Here is a 21,410-nt window from a genome sequence, read left to right on the forward strand (position 1 = left end):
TTTAAAACTGTTTTTGCACCAAAACTGATAACGTTGTTTTTCGATTTGCGACGTCGGAATGTCGTCGATATCTAAACCCGACCATTGTACGGAAAGGCCTAGCCTAGTACTACTATCTGCTTATCAAGAATATCTGATGACATTTAAACTGATGACGTCACAAGTGGTACAAAGAGCACGACCATTAATTACGCATATATGCATAATTGGTATTCAAAGGGTTAAAGTTGATGAATGTTAAATTAGTAAAGAAAAACATTTTCGGCCGGTCCTCACTTGCGACGCAAGCACAAGCATAAACATAAGCATAAAAAACTTATGCGCTAGTTAGGATAGCCGCGACATAAGCATAAGCTTTCTTATTATTATGCTTATGCTTATGCTTATGCTTATGTTGAGTGAGGAGATCGTTGACATATAAGCCTAAAGTGCTCGCTGATTGGCTGATAGTCTTACGCTTATTCTTATGTTTATGCTTATGCCAACATGTCCTCACTGGACATAATAACGACATGGGCATAAGCATAAGCATAAGCATAAGCATAAGCACAAGAAGAACGCAAGGTTTTGATATTCTCAGTCACAAGTGAAGATGACTCCGAATATGACTTCCGCTTAGGTTGTCGAAACGTCAGTCACCAACAACAGTTCTTTTCAGAACCGTGACTACCCTCACCCGGACGATCACACTCGTGGCTGTCCTCACTAGCGCATACGCTTCTTATGCTCATGCTTTTGCTTCTGCTTCCGCTTCTGCTTGCGTCGCAAGTGAGGACCGGGCGAAAAGAGGTATTTTCTCTTGCGCTTTTAAATTTTCAGTCCTTCAAATCCACGTTGTTTCCTCAGCGGCCAGGAAATATTACTCAACTAGATTAGATCTCAAGTAAATCTGAGTTTACCAGTTCCCGATCTGCCATTAATATGTAAATATTAATTTCTAAAAAATGGTAATGATGTTGTTGTTTGCCAGCTGGGGGAGGAAATTCCATTTTCCAGCCCAATTTTTGCTCAAATCCAACTTTTTTCAGTAAAAAAAAAAAAAAAAACATAAAATAATAATCATGAAAAAAATAATAATGGTAATAATGATAAACAAATCCGAACTTCACGTTTCTCATGAAGTGCACACCTCTTGGAACATATTGAAACAAACATATTAATTTACTAACTTTTTTAACTGGTTTGCAGGTGCAAACTTTTTCGAGTGCGTAATTTTTTTTCACGGAAATTCAAAAACGTTTACAGTACAGGACAGAGCGCCTATATGAACAGGATGTTCACAAAGTTCGCTCGATTTACAAGAAAATCTCAAGTGCTAAATAATTTATGAATTTTTCTTTATCCAATCACGTTGCACTTTTGAGCTAATTATGCAAAATGGCGTCAACGCGCTATGTACGATAGCAATGTCTTCATTTGTCAGGGGAATATTAGGCAGGTTTTTCCCTTCTGGAGCAAAAAATGGAAACCATCGAATAGCTTATTGTAATTCGTCCATTGGGAGTTCATTTGGATGACATTTTCTTGAAAGACAAGGTAAATTTTAATATGTTCTTGCGGAGCATGTGTTACCCTTTCAATGTGGATCAACACATGCGATATGCAAAATCTCTCTCAATTGTGTTCTTCACGTGGCCTTTGAAAGCTTAGTCCGGCTACTGTTATTCTTGGCGGTGATATCTTAGGTATATTTTCGTTGTAGAGCTACAGAATCTTATGAAAAGAAAGATACAGAACGTAGATTTTTAACTGTAGTAAAAGTAGTTCTTGCCGGTTGTGGTCAGAGGAGTTACTGCTATCGTGTTGAGGTAACGTAATTTGAAGATGTGACATGTTGAGATCAACAGGAGTTTACAAGTTATATATTTCTACTTACTACTCTGCAGGTCTAAATAATATAACTCCTGAAGCCTCATGATTTTTATCCGATCAGTATTCAGTATTCTACCTCCGTGAATGAATATGGAATGGACAGAATTCGCCCAGACAGAATTCATAAGATGATATTATTACAATCAAGAGCTTTTACCAATTATTTGAATTTATCTTGCATTTTATGTTGTAGGTTACACACGCCGATATCGGCCATCGACTTAATAAAATATTATCAGTGTACCATTGAGTCTTAGACTTAGGGTTCTCGCTTTCCGAATTTTATTTTTATAAATATCATCAGAGATCATTCATTGTTGACATGTTTTCCCACTGTTTTTCATTATGCTTAGAATTTTAAGTTAATGCACGTTTAAACTTATATTAGCTAACGTTTACATAGCTTTTATTTTCTCGTCTGTTGGGATCGGACAATTACTTTGCTATGTTATTAAATTACGTTTATTTCACAAAAACGCCAAGTCGTTTTAAATTAGTGAAAGTTTCTCTTCCTCTTGTATGATGTGGTGTTGATATTGTTGTCGACGGCACCAGCCAACAGTCCTCCAGAATCACATGTCTGCCACATTGTGTTAAACAAAAAGATCTCAATTAGCCACATGCACCTTTTCAAATGAAAATGATCCTCTCTCACACAAGTTTCTGTACCCATTTGTTAATGTACAGTTGAATTGTTAGTACAGACATCATTTCAAATTCCTATTCTCTCACTTGAAATAAATACATACGACTACACCAGACAGTTTCATTAGTATACTTATTTCTTATTTTGACATTTTAACATCCATCAGTGTGATTGTTATACAATATATGGCAGATAATATGAATATACCTGAACTGACAATGAATACTTTCTTGGAAAAGAATTATCCTTCATAGTGTATTTTTCTCCCTCTTTGTGTCTAAGTTAGGTGTTTTTTTTTTCCTTTAGTAATTTTTATTTTGAACACATGCAAAGGTGCAAACGTAATAAAATCCATTATCAACTTTTATTTGCATATATCCAAGTTTTAATTTTATAGACTTATCTACTGAAGGCTTGTTACATTTGTATTTGAAGGTAAAATGTTGAAGAAGAGATACAGGTCAAAACTGTTTTCATAACATTTTAAGATGTAATTTATCTTGATATGGATGAAGATATGGCAGTTTTTAAATGATTTCTTCTTTTGTTTTTATTAAAATGCAAATTTGAGACAGAAATGAGTGGCAGATAGCTCAGCTCATTGTTCTACTTTAACATGTGAAGTTTTGTATGGACACAGATGAATGATCAATCATCTTGTCGATTTCAGCTGCAGCTGCTGCCAAAAATGCAAAGCTTTGCCTTGAGACATTAAGCGAAATGGATTATGATCACTTAAAACTTTTGTTGTCGAAGTAAGAATTGGGTATGTTGAATACATGTGTGTATGAGGCTAGAATTTTTCTTCGAATTCATTCTGTTTGTCATCTTTATTGTATCATATTCAAAGCTTTCCATCAAGGATTATTATTCCTCTGCTGTTCATATCGACTTTTATATATCTAGTTTATTTTAAGGTCAGTGAAAAATTAGAGATCTTTGTGAGATCAAAATAGAAGAGTCTTAATAGGTCTGTATTTGTGATATGTAATTTGAAATTGTCTGGGCTGTCAGTGAGTTGGATGACTTGAAAAGGGAGGCTTCAGGACTAGTATTTGGTTAAATTTTGTCATGCCTTCTACTATCCACAATTATATACATACGTGTAGTTGAAAATTTAGATTCTGAAACCTCTAGTTGTTTCGTTTTTCAATTTGAAAAAAGCTAAATGTCACATTTGACTCATTTAGCTTTGTAACATAAATAATGTTTAATCAGCAAAGTGATTATACATGTAGCACAAGACCCATATATTGTATATAAGGAGTGCAAGCTTTAAACATCATGGTTACACAATCTAGAACAGTGCACATTAAATAAAATACTTTTAAGTAAATGTTAAATAATTATGCAGGTAATTCACAGTAATCAAGATTTTTATTGTTAGTTAACCTTGTAATACAGTTGTACCTATTTATTCCCTTAGTAGAATTTGTGCTTCATTTGTCTTAATTAGTTTTATTTTATGTCTTTCAGCTTTTATTTTGTGATTGGGATTTGTTGATCAAAGATGGCACGTGGAAGAAGCAGTGTTGGAAAGGAGAAGGAAAAGGAGAAGGATAAAGACCGTGAACCAGATCCAAAGTATGCTCTGTGGATAATCGCTGCTATAGGCAAGGTCAAGGGACAGAAGCAACGGCCAAGCGAGGACCGTATTGCTCATATTCTTCAACATGTTTATGGCTTAGACCCGCAGGTGGCTTTGGAACAACTTGAGCTGTGTGTGAAAACAGGGAGAGTTCTAAAGGTAGTTTTTAAAGACAAAGCCTCGTATAAGGACCCTGCTAAAGTACCTCATCATATACGAGGAACTGTTGAAAGACCCTTAGACTTCCTGGAGTTTATTAAGGAAGCTCTTGAGAATGTAGGAGATGAAAATGGATGCACACAGCAAGCTATTCATAGTTATGTTGTTGATCGTCATGCTGCAAGTTTAGAATCTCCTAGTAATACACAAATACGGATCAAAGAGTCACTTAAGAAAGGACTTGCCTCTGAGGTTTTGATCAAGGAAGGAAGATATTACAGACTTGCATCACCTCCCAAGGTTTGTATTGTGTGAGAGATTTAAATATATCAAACTGTAATTCTATGTACTCTTTATAATAATTTTAGCGCTAAAGTAGTGTACATCACCTTTGGCACCAGGTAGGTATATATTGCTCTTAAAGTAACTCATAATCATTATTTCTTGTAAATTTTATATCAGCTTAAGTGAGTAACTGTCTGTTTACACTAAGAGATCTGATTTGCAGTGCCAGAAACACTGGAAGAAGAAAAAAAGTTAACGTAATTTTAGTGATATTGATTTATTCCATGAGCCTTGATGAATAATAATAATAATAATCTTAATATTATTAATTAATAATAATAGTAATAATAATAATTAATAATAATATTATTATTATTAATTTATTAATATTACCAAGCTTTTTGAGGGAATCTTACAGTTACATGTACCAAACAATACGTCTTGAATTCTCTGTTGGGGACCGTACATTTTTTATGAGGGAGGGGGGGCTGGTGGGATTTGGGAAGCACCATTTAAAAATCGCATGACCCCCCCTCAGCTTACCAATTTTTTCACATGGCCCCCCCTTATAGCAGTCATTTTTTGGGATGACCCCCCCCAAAAAAAAAAAATTGAACAAACAATATTTAGATTTCAACTTTTTAAATATTTCTCTATTATCCTCCTACTTCAGTGCTCACTATGAAGACGATATTTACAATCTCTATACGACAGAGAGCTGTTGTTTAAAAACCAAATCAAAAGAAAGAGAAGTCAATTTCGGATCTCCTAGTTATGGCTCGCCCTGAGCGTGTGGCATTTGGCCTCTCATTGGCATCTTCCTCATCTGAATTGATGAATGCAAGAATGACGTCACTTGAGTCATCTTCTCCCCCAGAGTCAATGGTCACTGTCATACTCATCATTGTCACTTTCATCCATTTCACTGCTGTCAGCACTTGCCCTGTTGTCATTTTGTGTCAATGTCTTGGCATTTCTCAGTGTTGGTTGGCCAGCTCTGAGAGGACTCTTCTGCTGCAAGCATGAATGTCTTACAATTGCCTTTACTTTCTCACTCTTGCTGCTTTTCAAATGCTGCTTCAGCCCGTGGTGGTTTGAGTACTTGTTTAGTTCTGGAACATGTAGCTTTTTAAGTTTGGTTAGATCTTCGCACAACTCAGTCCAAGGATAATCCTCCTCCCTACTTAACTTTGCCTTTTCTTCTGCTCTCTTTTTCCTTTTAAATTCCAGCACTTCAAGATGCTGAAGATAATCCACCACAAACTTCGATTTGACAATAAACTTATCTGCAAATAGAGCAACGCTCTCTGGGTCAGCTAAAACCAGCCTGCCACTTCCATACTCTTTCTTCTTTATATTGTTAATCCAATCGGGGAAAGAGCGCATTACTACATGAGCATCATGAAAGAGGCTCATTCCAAAATGCGCCATAATGGCGAAAGCGACGAGTCGTTTAAGAAAAGGTTTACTGCTGAACGATCCAGGCAGTTTGACATCTTACATGCAAAAGAAGCAATTTTTCTAGGTGCGGATGGCTGTTCAGAAAGGGCGAGTGAGTTTTCCATGCAAGGGTACCAGTTGAAGCCCAGTGATGGAAGAAAACTGAACTTTTCCATCAAAGAGCACAGAGCAATGGTGGAAAAGTTGAATGTCATATTGAAAGATGTAAAGGAACACGATTCCACACTCTTTCAGTCCAATGAGCTTGCTTTAAAGCAGGGCAAAGAAACTGCCCACAGTTTTAATGTAAAACAGATCAAATGTACAGAAGCTAAGTTGACGAAGGTCACGCAGGACATGGAAGCACTAGAAAATAAGAAGAGCAATTATAACAGCATATTCAAAGGCACACTCAAACAGCACATCAACAAAAGGAGAAGGAAAAAAGAAAACCACAGAAAGTCAAATGAAAGAAAGAGGAAGCGGACTGAAAACAACGTCCAACGAGTTTATGGAATCTGTGTTGGAAACCCGCTAGGAAATGATCTTCCACAATGCCTTGTGTACCCTCCTAGAACGGCCGTCCCGGAAGAGTGTCTTAAAGTTGAGGATGTTGCCACGTCGATATTTAGAAGAGATGGGCTATACATCGCACGGCTCTTGGAAGGGAATTATTTGACCAATGCTGCAAGAAGCAGAATCACCACCAACCTTGAGCGGGAAGTCAGAGATTATGTTTACACCTTCATGTACCCTGAAGAGTACACTCTGACGGAAAGCATTGCTGCTTCTTGCAGCATTGGTGAAAGAGACTCCCATAGCAGTACAAGCGGCGACGAAGAACTCGACGACAGCGGAGATGAAGATGAGTGCCAGTGAAAGTTGCATTCGAAAATAACAGTGTTAAATACTTCTTTTCAGTAGCTACACGTTTTTTTAAAGCAGAAGGAAAGTTTGTAATAAATTTATATCCTGCCGTCTATGTTTATTCTATAGCATTTTTTTTGATATTCAAACATTGTGCCATTTTAAAGTTTTACTAAAATATTTCACGTGACCCCCCCTTTTTCCCTTATTTTTTTGGGATGGCCCCCCCTCGAAAGCCATTTTTTTTTGCATGCCCCCCCCCCCCAAATCCCACCAGCCCCCCCTACCTTATAAAAAATGAACGGTCCCTTGTGTGCTTGCATGTTCTCTATTATGTTCATCTGGTGGCCGACAAGGAGCATCTTAGAGTTATGTTCACAGTTATGTAGTAACTTAATGATTTGAGCAGCAGCATTTTGATAGAGAAATTGGTTGATTTTCTTTCTACTTGAAGGGGATGATAGTTACATTTAAGCTTAGCAGCATCTTAGAGCATAGGGTGCTGTAATGTAGTAAGTTGATGGTTTGAGCATAACATCTTGATGGAGAAATGAGTTGACACTGTCGCATGGAGACTTGAATTGTGCCTTTGAACAGGAAGGATATAATGTGTGTTACTTCTCATGTAACTAGCAATCTCCCATCCCCCTAGTGTGCTTGATGCTGGAAGAACTTCATTCAATTTTTGAATTAATACAGCCTTCATGTACAATACACTAAGAACAGTTTAATTTTCATTTTTAGAGTAGATTATTTTATTATCCAGTGTTATGTATTCACTGACATTGTTTAAATATTGTTTTTGATGTAGAGTTTTAACCGTCCTGATTTAATAGTCTTTTGTTTCCATGTTGTGACAAAAAAATTCTGATTGCAATCAAACTGGTGTGAATTATGTCAAACTAAATGCAAACTTCAGGCCCCAGTTGTTTGAAGGTTGGAAAACGCTATCCACTGGATATATCGCTATCCAGTGGATAAGTGTTAACAAAGTAAACCAAGCTATCTGCTGGATAGTGATTTATCTGGTGGATAGTGTTATCCACTCTTTGAACCACCCAGGCCAGTACTTTAGCACCACCTTAATTTTCTGCTTTAAAAGGCCTTTACTGTACAAACCTGACTGTGGTTATTTTCTACCTAAAAACACAGTGCAAATGAACAATAAGAGTTTATTAAAAGCAAGTAATTTGATGTCATAAATTTTCAGCCTAAGAAGAAGAAAGTTGATGCTAGCACTTATTGTGGATTTTGCCTTGGAACGGGTGAACGTAACAAGGATGGTGTGCAAGAAGAACTCATTTCATGTGCTGATTGTGGGAATAGCGGTAAGTCTGTGTCTAATAAAACATTCGTGAGTCTGAAGACTGAGCCTTTTGGTGCTAAAATGTTGATCATGTTTTGTTATGACTTCTGTCTTACTTTGTAACATCAACTTCAACTTTACTTTATTTTGCACTTACATTTTGAAATTACAATGTTAGCATAAAAAAGAAAGAAAGATACATATATAACAATTAAGGGTGACAATGGTATATAGTTTGTGCATGGAGGCAAATAGAACCGCAAGGTTATCGAGTTAGCCTCCATCTGGTTTGAGTGAACATAAAAAAAAAATGGGAGTAGAAGGACAGATTACTAAAGAAAAGAGCCTGTACTTGCTTTTACATTTTTATCGCAACTGAGAAATATTACATGGAAACCAATTTCTGGACTTAATTTTCCCAGACACATTTGATCACTTTCGTTTACAGGAAGAGAATGCTTAGAAGCCCATGTGGAATAATATTTTCTTTAATTCTTGCAGATAAATGTACCAATATATTGTTGTTCTTAGCTTACAATGTGACAAGTTCAAACTCTTACTATAATGCAATACAATTTGTTTGTTTCCCCCAAGTGGGTTTTCTGGCAATCTATGAAAACTAATTCTTTTTATTACTTGTTGAACATTTCTTTAAATGTTCATTGTTGTTTTGAGAATTTTTAGTTAGCGGTATGTTTGTAATTACTGTCACTGCTCATTCATTAGCACTTCAGATAAACCATTTCTTTACTTGTGAACTTTTCAGCCTGTGTAGTGTTTTTTTTTGTATCATTTTTAATATATTAAAAGTTTTACTGTGATACTCAAAAGACAGGGTTATGATATTAGTTATGTCTTGTTTTTAGGTCATCCATCATGTTTGAAGTACTCTCCCGAGTTAACAGCTCGCATTAAGCAAGAACCTTGGCAGTGCATTGAGTGCAAAGTGTGCTCTGTCTGCCAGGATGCTGGAAATGCTGTAAGAAAAAATTGACTTGTAGCCGTGTTGAATCCCTATGAGAATATGAAAATTGTGCTCAGCAAAGCACTGTCATTAGTACCTGTGATGCCACAAAACATTCTGCCTATTCTCTGTGAAGCTGTCAAAAAAAAAAAACACTAGGTGCAGGCCTCTTGTAGAAAGATGCTTCTAGCTGTACCATTCATGGAGGTACTATGTGTATCCAACCTTTGTAATCTTCACTGTTACTGGAGAAGTAGTGAGGAAAATATGGCGGAATGCACATAGTTTACATGCCAACTAAATAAGTAACCATCCAGATTTTTGCATATTGTTTGTTGATTGAAATTGTAGAGGTTTTTTTTATTCTGTAGCTAGTTATGGCAATTCTTCTGATCAAATTTATTCTCAGTATTATTTGGAATTCCAAGTTTTAGGTTTTGAACCTATATTTCAAGTAACTATTCCTTCTAGGACGAGCTCTCTCTAAGTATCATCATTAACAGCTGGCTTAACATAGAAAAGATGAAACCCTTAAATGTGTTGTGGATGTCACTGAGACTTCTGCATGGTTGGTTGCAGGATAACCTTTTATTCTGTGATGCATGTGACAAAGGATTCCACATGGAATGTCTGTCTCCTCCAATGACTGAAACACCTACAGGTAGCAACTCTCTTCTCTGCTCTATGTTTTAAGAATCATTACACTTCAAAAGTACAGTAATTGTAAACTAATTATGCATAGCAGTAATGTCAAATACTTGTGCGGGAGTTTCATCAACGTTTTCAACAGAAGGGCAACTGGCTCTCACAGGTTGACAAAACTTTTTGACCTGAATATCTGTGTAAGAAAAACCTTCCCTAGATGGTCAAACCAGATGGGCGAAATCATGCATCCTCATAGCCAATCAATTTGCCAGTTGCCTGGCCCTTAATGAAATCCCTGGTGTGACTGGCATTACACCAGGGGTTTAAGGGAAGTAGAGTCCATGAGGCAGTTTAAACGCCTACTCAAAAGAGATGTATAAGGCATGACATTCGTAGAAAGCAGCTTTTTTTTTATTTAATTACTATTTATTATTAGTTATTCAGATTTAGCTGACGGAGTTTTTACCATGTCTAAATAAAGATTATCTATCTATCTATCTATCTACTTCTACTGAAGGTCACAGGGGACCCATTTTGAACTTGCTTGGGATTACTGGTAATTTGGCCAATGTTCCTGGCCAAGTTAGGGTATACTTTTCCTTACTGAAAAGACTTTTTTTTCATTTGCATTAAACACCATTCCAGGAGCAGTTTATTGCTTTGCAGTTGCAAGCTTCACTGCCAATTTGTTTTTGTTCACTCTGTTCTAATGTTGACTAGTGTTGCTAATGCACATCTTACATTAATGGTGTAAAGTGGTCATTGTTTGGTATTCACTTTGGGCATTGAAACCTAAAGTTGGCACTCAATTTGATTCGAATTGTGCAAACTGCTAACCTAACAAGAAAACGCTTTAAACCTTAACAGTAATTTCTTGCAACTAAAGTTTAGTTCATAATTGATTATTGGACCATTATTTCTTACTTTTTTACATATATAATAGACTGTATAGTATCTGCTATACTTTTTGATAATGATCAAATGATATCATTGAGATATTTTTGAATACATTTTTTTCCCTAAGATTTTATTTCCAATCTTAAAAGATGAATTGAGAGATGTCAGTTGTGTAATTGGGTAATCTGGATAATTTGTAGCCTGCGAACAGGCTCCCAGCGAGGGTGGAAAAAAAATTCAGTGAGTGAAAGCGTGATTCCATGAGCAAAGCAAGTGGGAGTCGGAGCGTGAATCCACGAGCGAAGTGAGTGGGACGTGGGGGAGCCTGTAGACATTGTTTTTGATACGCCGTTCCACCCCTTGGTGATTAGCCTGTTACAAATCAGTCAAGTAGGTAATTAAACCTGTCAAAATTGATGGTTTTTCCCGCGCTGATATATTGGCTTTTTATAGCATTCTACCGCATTTAATTTGCTTCCTGGCCGCGGTTTGTAAGTCTGGTAAACCGAAATCAGTCAGAAAAAGTATTCTCCGTGGACCAAATGCCTTTGATGAGAAACCTGAAACGAGGAATGCTCTTTGTGCTGCTGCCTGTATTTGCCTTAAACAGTACAACCAGAAGCTAAGTGCCTTTCACTACAGAAATGGTCTGTTGTTGTTGCATGACGGTGTGAAAGCGGCGACATTGCAAAGGTGTCATCACTTGGCTATTACTATGTCTCAAAAGTCAACTATTCGCATGCAGGAGAAATTTGGTGACGATTTTGATGCGAAGGTTGTGTGATGGACGGAACAAACCAGAGAAACTGAACTACTGATTTGTTTGTTGGAAGAGATCAAGAAGCATAGCTTTCAGGAGGGTAGCGCTTCACATGGAGCGCCTTTCTTGATCGATCTGTCTGTCGTTGCAGTAAGAGCCATTCCTCATTTTGATGGGTGCCTACACAGTAAGTGCGCAACTTTGGTTCAAATCCACCGGTGACCAGTTCTTTCTCATCTTTTTCGTCTCGTAAGCCAATGGCAAACGCTCTCAGACCTAGACGTGTCAACTCTTCAACCTGGTCTTTCATTATAGAAACTAAAGGCGTCACAACTAAGACACAAGCACTTTGTAGTTTCCACAAGTCTTTCAGTAGACACGGCAGCAATTGAAAAATAAGACTCTTCCCGAAACCAGTAGGTAGAATACCGAAAACATCGCGCTTCTGTGCCACAGTTTCCAGGCATAGCTTCTGTTCATGTTTCAAACCAGAGATGTGATGAAAATGTTGCAAAGAATTGCTCAAAGCTACCTCGAATTCCACATCAGTGAACTGTACATTGCACGCAGAAGCCATCTTTGTCTGTCACGGCAAGAATTGTGCAAATTTACATGCAGTTGTCAAGATCTGTCAAATATTTATCTCAAAGCTTCTCAAAGCTGTCAACAGTCATTGATTCAACCAATCAGATCTTGATACCACGAGCTGGTATCATGGAACGGCGGCATCAATGGAATGTCTACAGGCTCCCCCGTGCACTCCCTCGTCACCAAACCACTCTCGGCTCGTCCCGCTCGCCCTATACTACACTCTGCTAGCTCGCTCTAAAACCAACCGGGAGCCTGTTCGCAGGCTAGATAATTTGAGAGTTCTTGGTGTGAGTCGCTTATTGCCATACATTTGTGTAAGACACTCATATTATTGGTTAAGGCTTTTGCTTTTTTTTTTAATATTAATCTTTTTCATATACACCCTTTAGGAAGCTGGGTTTGCTCAGGATGTAAGGTAAAAACACCTGGTCGACGGAAAAAAGGACAGATAGAGACTCCTATCACCAGCCCGCCACGCAGAAAAATTCAACCTCAAGCAACAGCAGAAGTTCAAGGGTGAGTGCAATAATTTTAGACTCAGTAACATGTAATATTCATGAATTCAATGTGTGGCTTTTTCTATTTGTTTGGTCTGGTGTATGCTAAACAGTGACACCAATCAAACAAGGTAAACATGGAAAATATTTTCTGTAGGCAGCTGCTATCTTATAGGCAGCACAGTTTTGTAGAATAATATTTAATTTTTATATGTTATCATTAGCCAGATATGTTGGCTAAATTGTTTGACGTGTCTTTCAGGTCAAGTGTGTGTCCTACACCAGGTTGTGATGGATCAGGTCATGTCAATGGAAGATTTACATCACATAGGAGGTGCAGTAGAATTATTGTATATTTGCAAGATCATATCTGGAAGTTATCACCTTGGTGGATAAACAGCTGTATTTACTTATCTCCAAGATACAATAGTTTATAACATTTTTAAAACTCTCAGATTTTCACAACTGACCTGCAGAAGTTGAAATAGCTAAAATACAGTGAATTTTTGTCCTGAGGATTTGAGTGTTTGGGATTGTATTGTACCCTTAAGTTGTACTCCAGTTACATGTACAATGTAGATGTGGTTTTGTTGCAGCCTTCCAGCTTGCCCAATTGCCAATGAGACCAAAAAGTTTGAGGAAGATTCTAAGTCTGCTGACGAAACTCCCAAGAGGCGACCTGGTAGACCACCTGCTTCCAGTAAAGTACAGCCCATGACTCCACTCTCACCCACATCACCCAGAAAACAACAGCAGTTACCCCCAGGTTAGTCACTCAAGAATACTTGATTTTGTATTAAACTCCTGATATCAGTGTCAAATCGTCCCTAGGAAAAAATCATGGCAATAGCCCTTTTCAGGGTTACCTTTGCTCATTTGCATTACAATAAAATCTAGCATGTAGGTGAGGCAATTTCAGGCTATTTTGTAGTTTTAGCCCGAAATAGCCTTGCATCCATGTTGGATTACATTGTAACGCAAATGAGAAAAATTCACTGTGAAAAGGGCTGTTGGTACAGATACCCATAATTCTTAGCGCAAGAAAACACAGACAGTGCTCATAAGTATGACAGGAAAGTTCTAAAACCTTCAAACCTAGTATGGACATTGTTTTTCATACAGGGACAAATATGGCAAAAAATGGCTCTCTGTGTGTAATTGTTGTGTTGGGTTCACAAGATATTGTGGTAAAATGTACAGCCTCCATCGTTTTTCCTATGGAGGATTTTTCCTCACTGTGCATCCTACCCTCCTTGTACCCAGAGTCCTTGTTCTCCTTGACCAGAACAAACAAGTAACCTTGGAAAGTTCTGTTTAGAAATCCAAAAATATCGGACATCCGGTTGAATTGCTTATGCCTAAACTGACAGAAATGCGTGCCATCTGTAAGAAGGACCATTACAATATGGTCTGCTAATATCATATTATGTCAAGTGTTACGTTGTGTGTTGACATGTAGGAGTGACTGAGGAGGATCTAGCACTGTTCAAACAGGCTCAGGAAAAAGCTAATGCTGCTATGAATCTGGATTCATCCACCACTCTTGTGCCAAGTACTCGCTCACCCCCACTGATCCAGTTTGGTCGGTATGAGATAGTTACATGGTACTCTTCACCGTATCCTCAAGAGTATGCCAGGTAACATATTTCTGTGAAGGTTACAGTCTCAGCATCTGCACTGTACATATGATTCAGTGAGCAATGCTTTTACTTAAAGTGAAAGGACTTAGAAATCTTCTGCATACAAAACACCTTGAGGAGAGCTCTAGGTCTTATGACCCATCAGGCTGGTGCTCATCGGCATAAAGTGACTAGCAATATATGTTATATACTGACACTTAAATTTATTGAGTGAGAGGGCTTGACCAAGAAATATTCAGCCTGAGGCCCTGGTGTGCAGACACAGTACAGCAAAGTCAATGTACATTGTGCAATGAGATTAACACCCCCACCCCTTCTCTCTTTGCTATTGATGAACAGATTAATTGAGGATGCTGTTACAAAATTGCATGTGTATCACATGGGTGCAGTTGGTATTTTCATTTGTAAATTGCTCATGCAGTTTTATTTTCTTGATTATGCATAGTAGCATGAACTGTTTGCATGTTATCTTGCAGACTTCCCAAACTCTACCTGTGTGAGTTTTGCCTCAAGTACATGAAAAGCACCAGCATCCTGATGCGCCACATGGTAAAGTACCTATACAAAGCGACTATATTGTATTTATTTTATTTTATTTTATTTTATTTTATTTGACTTTATTGTATTTGTTTTGTTGCAGTCTTGTTCCACCTAATTCACAGTAGTTTTCTCTCTTATTTCTTGTTGTAGACAAAATGCAAATGGTTTCATCCACCGGCTAATGAAATTTACCGTAAAGGTGAAATCTCGGTATTTGAAGTGGATGGTGCAGTTAACAAGGTAAGCCCTTTGCAAAATCTTGGCTCTGCTTTTGAGTCAATGCGTGATGTACTTCAGACATTAAACGTTAATTCTTCTTGCGTTTTCTAAAGCTTATGTGCAAACCCATGTTGGAATAAATTGATTTTCTCGCCAGTTTTGATTGTACTGGCACTTTTTTTAAGCGAGTCGTTACTTGGAGAAACTAAGGCTTTTCTATTTAGTACGGTACATTATTTTGTGAACAATTCCATATGTGTTTATATCTTAGATCTACTGTCAGAACCTTTGCCTGTTAGCCAAGCTGTTTCTTGATCACAAGACTCTGTATTACGATGTTGAGCCATTCTTGTTCTATGCTTTAACAAAGAACGATAAGAAAGGCTGTCATTTGGTGGGTTATTTCTCAAAGGTGAGGTTTTGCTCACGGTCTATATCTTTGTTGAATGTTTATTAATACGTGGGATTCTTGTGCCTGTGTAGTTGTTACTCCTTTCATTTTCCTGATTGTCGACCAAAAACTCTTTAGGACATTGATACATGTTCTGAACTTCCTGTGGGGAAAATTCAGTTTTAAGTCCTCCCTGACCGCGAGGTCACCAACTGTCAGCCGACTGTCAGCACCACTTGTGGAACGCGCGTGTTTTGATTCAAGAACTTGTTTCATTGTAGACATTAAGGTATCTAAATCTTTTTACACTGCAAGCGTTGGACGTTCATAATGAGAAGAGAAAATTTTCTTTTTCTGAGTTCCAATATGACGCATGGACATATTCCAACTGATTTATATCCAATCGTTTTCCACAGGAAAAGTCATGTCAACAGAAGTACAATGTGTCTTGTATTATGACCATGCCTCACTATCAGAGACAAGGATTTGGCCGCCTGCTCATCGACTTCAGTAAGCCTGCTTCTGTTCTTAAACTAGCCTATCTATTTTACCCTCAGTCATTATGTCCTTTACCTGATTCTCCTGCTACATTTACCACCACCGAACGGTAACAGTCGGAAAATGAGAGAGCATGTGAACATTGTGAAGCAGCCGAAGAGTTTCTGGGTCTTACTGTCCAATGAGTGTGTAGTAGATAAGTTGTCGCGTGTTAGCATATCGGTGTCATGATCCCTGGTGGTTCTTAACAACCTCCGCACTAAAAAGAGCAGACTTTGTCAAATCTCTGGGAGACGTTGTCCCCTTATGACCCATCTGATAAGTATAAGAAGAGTAGTGGGGGTGGTGGTGGTGGTGGGGGGGGGGGGGTTACATGTTTGTGGTTTTCTTGTTGTCTTTGCACATTTTTCTTTCACCCTCTTATATCCCTGTATCCATGTCCTACATTGACGAAACCTTCTTAGAGTAAGTTACAAGTAAAATATAGTTTGAGTGTCATCCGGGTGCTTTCTTAACATAATATATTCTTCCATCGAAGGTTATCTCTTGTCGAGAATTGAAGGCCAGCCTGGATCTCCTGAGAAACCCTTGTCAGACCTTGGTTTGATCAGCTATCGTAGCTACTGGAAGAGTGTTTTACTAGAGTATCTGCACGACCACAAAGAAAAACATGTAACCATTAGAGGTGAGCATTGGTGGTATTTGTAGCTTCTTAACTGCGAATAATACCTTCACTTTATTTTTCTTTCTGATCCAGAACTGGGCTTATCTTTTTAAAAGTTATTAAAAGAACTTACTGCATGCAATACCCCCGCCACCTTGAAGATTTCCTGCTAATTGTTGTCACAAAGATAAATGATTGATAACTTCTGTTTTGCATAGGTGTGGTCATTTTTATGACTATCTTGAAAATTATTGTTTGGATATTCTAGGCTCAGCCTGATTCCGTTGAATTTTGATTGAGGATGTTTTATTTTTCTGGTGACGGGAATTGGTAAAATGCTGCCGGGTTTGCGGAAATAGGACAGAAAAAGGGAAGTCTTGTATAAGTAAGTGCATAGTAAGACCCAGAGGATCAGGATGGGGCGGCGTGAGGAAGATCTGAACAGTGAAATGCCGTTTGTTTGCAGGGATTAGTAAGTCGACTGGAATGGATCCGCATGACATTGCTGCTACACTACAGATTCTCAACATGGTTCAGAAACGGGACGGCAAGTGAGTCATAGCCATAGGTATTCTGTTAGTCTATCAGTATGACCGTACCTCAGTTTGCAAAGCAAATAGATTTCTCCTTGCCAGTCTCCAATGTTAGACGAAATTTAGTCAGCCAAATATGTCGTCAAGATATTTTGTCTGGTGCTTTTTGCCGTTTACTCTCTAGAGTACCGAGGCTCAGCAAAGACATTTTTTCAAGTAGTACCAATTGAAAGTAACGATCAGGGGCTTTCACTTGAATGTCACACCCTCCGTCCTCAGCCGTAGACTTTAAAGTTAGAGCGATTTTAAATCAGTATGAGAGTTCAAAGTTGTTTGTCTGATCCACAGGTTTGTGCTGTGTGTTAACCAACGCCTGATCAACACACACATGGAAAAACTAAGAAAGAGCAACCGCACCTCGCTGGATCCTGACGCACTGAGATGGACCCCTCTGGTGCACACCAACTTGGCGCTCATCGACAAGGAAAACGAAGCAGCCAACGGACCGCACGCCAAGAATGGTACAGAAGACACTGGCGTGGAAGACAAGGAGGTTCCAGAGGACGCCAGCGATCGACAGGTGGATGTGATTAACAGCAGTCTGGATGACAAGTCCAAGGATGGATTAATTGTGAACGGAGTTGTCGAAGATGAAGAATGTGAAAGTGCTTCCGAGGAAGATGACGAGGGACCGATTATTCGTCCGAGAAAGCGCCGACGGAGTAATACGCTTTCGGACAGCGGTTCGGACAAAACCGAGGGGAAAGAAGACGATGAAGGAGTGTCCAAGAACCGGGCAAACTCAAAGAAAGAAACTGATTCCGAAACTGCGGCAAGCAAAAAGCTGAATAGCGCAGAGCCCGAACCAGAAGTCGTCAAGAAGCGAATGAAATTGAACGATGAAGAGCCGAGAGCTGATGTCAGCGATGATTCTGCAGATAATTCGGACTCCGATGATTCGTCGTCATCTTCGTCGTCGTCGTCTTCGTCATCGTCCGAAGACAGCGATAACGGAGAACCTATGGATGACAACGAAGATAATCCCGCTAGGCAAAACGAAGACGGCCAAAAAGGCTCCGAAGATGGAACGAGCGAATCGTCGTCCGAAATGAACAACTCGCCAGCGGGCGTTTATGCGGGATTCGGCAGCCAATCAGGTCCTCGAGATCCCTTAGCTGGGTTAACAGACCCAGAGATTGGAATGGATCCCGCATTCTCCAGATTGTCACCGAGTTTTGAGTGCAAGGAGAGTAACCCGTCGGATAATTTAGCAGTAGACCAAGATATGAACCCTGTGGTGGATTTCCCAGACACGGATAGCACAGCACTCATCAAAGAACTGTCTGAAGAGGTGTTCTCTATCGGGGCCACGCCCTCTCTTGGAGGGCAGCACTCTTCAGACGAAGAGATTTGAGCAGACCTTTTATTTTGATGTGCTCTTTTAGTGATTGATTCCTCGTCTTTTTGTCAAACACACGATTGATGTAAATTCTCCTTTTTTGTTGGTTTTAGTTATCACATCAACTTGGATAAGACAGCAGTTCTTTCTTCAAGAAGGCGATTGATTGTTAAAATCCACGGAAACTGCAATGTAACCTTACGGGAAGTTTCACAAAGTGACATGTTATGTTCTGAAACTTTAAACTACCAATTCAACCACATGTTGACCGAGAAAGATTTAACTCTCTTTAAAGGAGCTACGTCACAGTTACCCACCTTAAAAAGTTCAGCCTAATTTTTTCAAATTCGTCGTTTGTAATCCGTGTGAATCAATCCTTTACCATCCTTGTTTCTAAACGTTGTATCATTATCTCTATGGTGTTTTTCAATCTTAGTAAACTACTATTTTCAGGTTTTCTTCTATTTAGAGGGTATTTTGGTCTTGGCCAAAATACCGTGACTGAGGTCCTTTAAATTGGAAAAGATTGACTTTTTGTTGTATTAGCGCTCGACATTTTAGTGATGGTTTAGAAAAGTGTAGGAAGTAGTATTCAACTTTTCCGCAATTTGACTAGGATTTCTTTCTTAACCTACTTTACTGTGCAACATATTCCATGTTTGATTTACATCATCGTGTTTTGTTATGTATTCTTTTCTTACGTGACGTATTTGTTGGATGATTTCCTGATTGTATGAAACAGAGTCAAGCTAGAAAGTTCTTTTTGATGAACATTTTGTATTGCACGAGTTGATGGATGTTGTACATTTTGGTTAACAAGTAATCGTAATATATCTATAAAATAGACGTTATATAATGTTTGTTGTCCAGGGTATTTGCTTAACGTTTCCCCCCCCCCCCCCCTCCCTCCGCTGCTTTCATGTCAGGGCTACTCCTTCCGCGCGTTATTTGAATGACTCGTGATCGCTACTGAGGCAGTTTTCGATGGATTTGAGAATCTATTATATACAGTGGCAGTGCGGCCATGAATCTCAGCGTGTTTTGTAAGATTTCAAAGCGCGAAAATGAAGCTATTCTGTGCGCACAAGCTGTGAGAACAGTTTATTTTGTGAGGAAATAGTGAAAGAATGAAAGAAAAATTTTCAACCGTGCTCTCGTATTTTCTGTCAACATCGGAGGCGTTCGTCCATTTGACCGGATACGAGATCAACCTCGTTCTTGGGCCCTATTCATGGTTGTACCGTGGTAAGATTCTCGCCTTCCAATCCAGTGTTCTGAAGTTTGAACTCGGGGCCTGCCTGTGTTTTCGGCCCTTATTTTCGTTTTTTTTTTCTTTTTCTGAAAATTTCTTTCAGGTTGGATCAGCAAATAATTTGGACAAATAAAGAATGATGCTATCTCTCAAAATCGACCTCAAGCTGCACCCAATCACGTAGTTCGTAAAAATTGCATGAGTTGAACTATTAAATATTTCCCGCAGCTAAACGTATTTAGTTGGTCATCAAAACACCCACTTAACGTGGTTCCATAAGGTAATCATTTATGGCGTTGCGAGCGCAAGCCTTCTGTTTTGCATTCATTTTTACAACCAGTCCTCTCAAACTTATTACATGTAATAAGCAATGATTATATAGCGTTTTACTATCATCTCTGTTAAAATTTTGGGTTGAACAAAAAAATGTGTTTTTTACTTTATTATGGTCGTATTTCTAATGTTCTTGAATTTCCTTCGGTGAAATCTTCCAACATTTTCATAGCATATCGCATCCTGCGGGATACGAAAAAGGTAGGGTTTGTACAGGCAGTTTTTTCGATTTTTAAAACTTTGTCTTACCGCTGCAAAAAAACTGGTGTCATAGATTCCCGTGAAAAACGAGCTCCGACTAAAGTAAAATATTTCCTACCAGTCTGCCAAATTTTACGGAATTTTACCGAAGGAAACGCGAAAAAATTCACTATCAGTTATGCTTTTTGTGCTCATGTTGAGGTCATAAAATATCGAAAAACACTGACGTTTTCCTTCGAGCACGCAGATTACTTGTGCTTTCGTCCTCATTACGCGTGCGATTGAGAAGCTTTCGTCTATTAGAACATGTCGGGCAACCTCCTGGTCCTGGAAACAGTCGCACAATAAATTTTTCTTCCCTAGCTTTAGACAGATAAGTTGAAGTCGAGGGTTCAAATTCAAAATAAGTAAATCCATCGGCGGATATCGCCGTTTCAAGTATTCTCTTGTAGGGTGCACGAAAAGCTGTTTGGAAGTGAAGTGCTTCAAAATGCGGAAAATCCAGAAGTAAAAAGTATCTCGGAGGCTTTTTCTCTCGTTAGTTAACTTACAATAAGGAACGATATTTGTCTTCCTTCAATTCTTTATCATTACTTTTGTTACCAGTACAAGTGTCACCAAAAGTCAATAAACTGCCTCGTTTGTCTGCATTGCGGACCTATTTTTGTAGAGGCTGAGCATCGGCTAGCTGGATCGGCTAGCTTTCATTCCGGCTTGCTTGCGGTCATCTTACACTCATTACACGCATTACAAGTTCATTTTTTTGGTTAGGGCAATGCTATATATATTTACTTTACATATATATGGGCCGAATATGGGTTATTGACCGGGCGTGAGGTCAACATGGCTGAATATTGGCCAAGTTCTTTTTTTTTGCGTGTTTCTGCACCGAGACGGAGTTGAGGTCCACAACCCGCAAAAAAGAAAGAAAAAAAGAACAAGGCCAATCTCCAGCCATCATGATAGAAACAACCTTGGAAAACAAAGGATTTAGTATATGAAAAAAGAATATTATTTACTTGTGGGACACAGCGGGTAATCCCAAGCGGGCAAGATAGCGCCATTTTGTCCGCTCGGGTAGCCAATCACAGTGGAGGATTCGGTTCATCTTGCCCTCTCACGGAGCTAGCCATATAACAAAGCATAAATATTACACATCCTTGCAGCTACAGCAGTTAAATTGTGCGCGCGCGCGATATACGACACCTAAGGCGACGCGCGCT

At 38.7% G+C, this 21,410-nt stretch overlaps 1 protein-coding gene across 3 annotated transcripts; it reads left to right on the forward strand.

Annotated features, from left to right (window-relative positions):
- Positions 1-1,386: 1,386 nt before the first annotated feature.
- LOC145479073 (histone acetyltransferase KAT6B-like) lies at positions 1,387-19,262 on the forward strand. Of its 3 annotated transcripts, none has more exons than XM_081457316.1 (16): positions 1,387-1,536; positions 3,995-4,565; positions 8,068-8,185; positions 9,030-9,142; positions 9,707-9,788; positions 12,410-12,536; positions 12,780-12,851; positions 13,114-13,283; positions 13,977-14,154; positions 14,634-14,706; positions 14,848-14,937; positions 15,188-15,328; positions 15,724-15,817; positions 16,344-16,490; positions 16,936-17,020; positions 17,351-19,262. In XM_081457316.1, the coding sequence occupies exons 2-16, from the start codon at positions 4,029-4,031 to the stop codon at positions 18,414-18,416; spliced, it is 3,093 nt and encodes a 1,030-aa protein (XP_081313442.1). In that variant the 5' UTR covers positions 1,387-1,536; positions 3,995-4,028; the 3' UTR covers positions 18,417-19,262. The 3 variants fall into 3 exon arrangements, with proteins under 3 accessions (XP_081313442.1, XP_081313444.1, XP_081313443.1); XM_081457318.1 differs by lacking the exon at positions 1,387-1,536 and adding an exon at positions 1,562-1,808; XM_081457317.1 differs by lacking the exon at positions 1,387-1,536 and adding an exon at positions 1,821-3,284.
- Positions 19,263-21,410: the final 2,148 nt, after the last annotated feature.

Source organism: Orbicella franksi, chromosome 2, assembly GCF_964199315.1.
Source record: "Orbicella franksi chromosome 2, jaOrbFran1.1, whole genome shotgun sequence".
Classification (NCBI taxonomy): domain Eukaryota; kingdom Metazoa; phylum Cnidaria; class Anthozoa; order Scleractinia; family Merulinidae; genus Orbicella; species Orbicella franksi.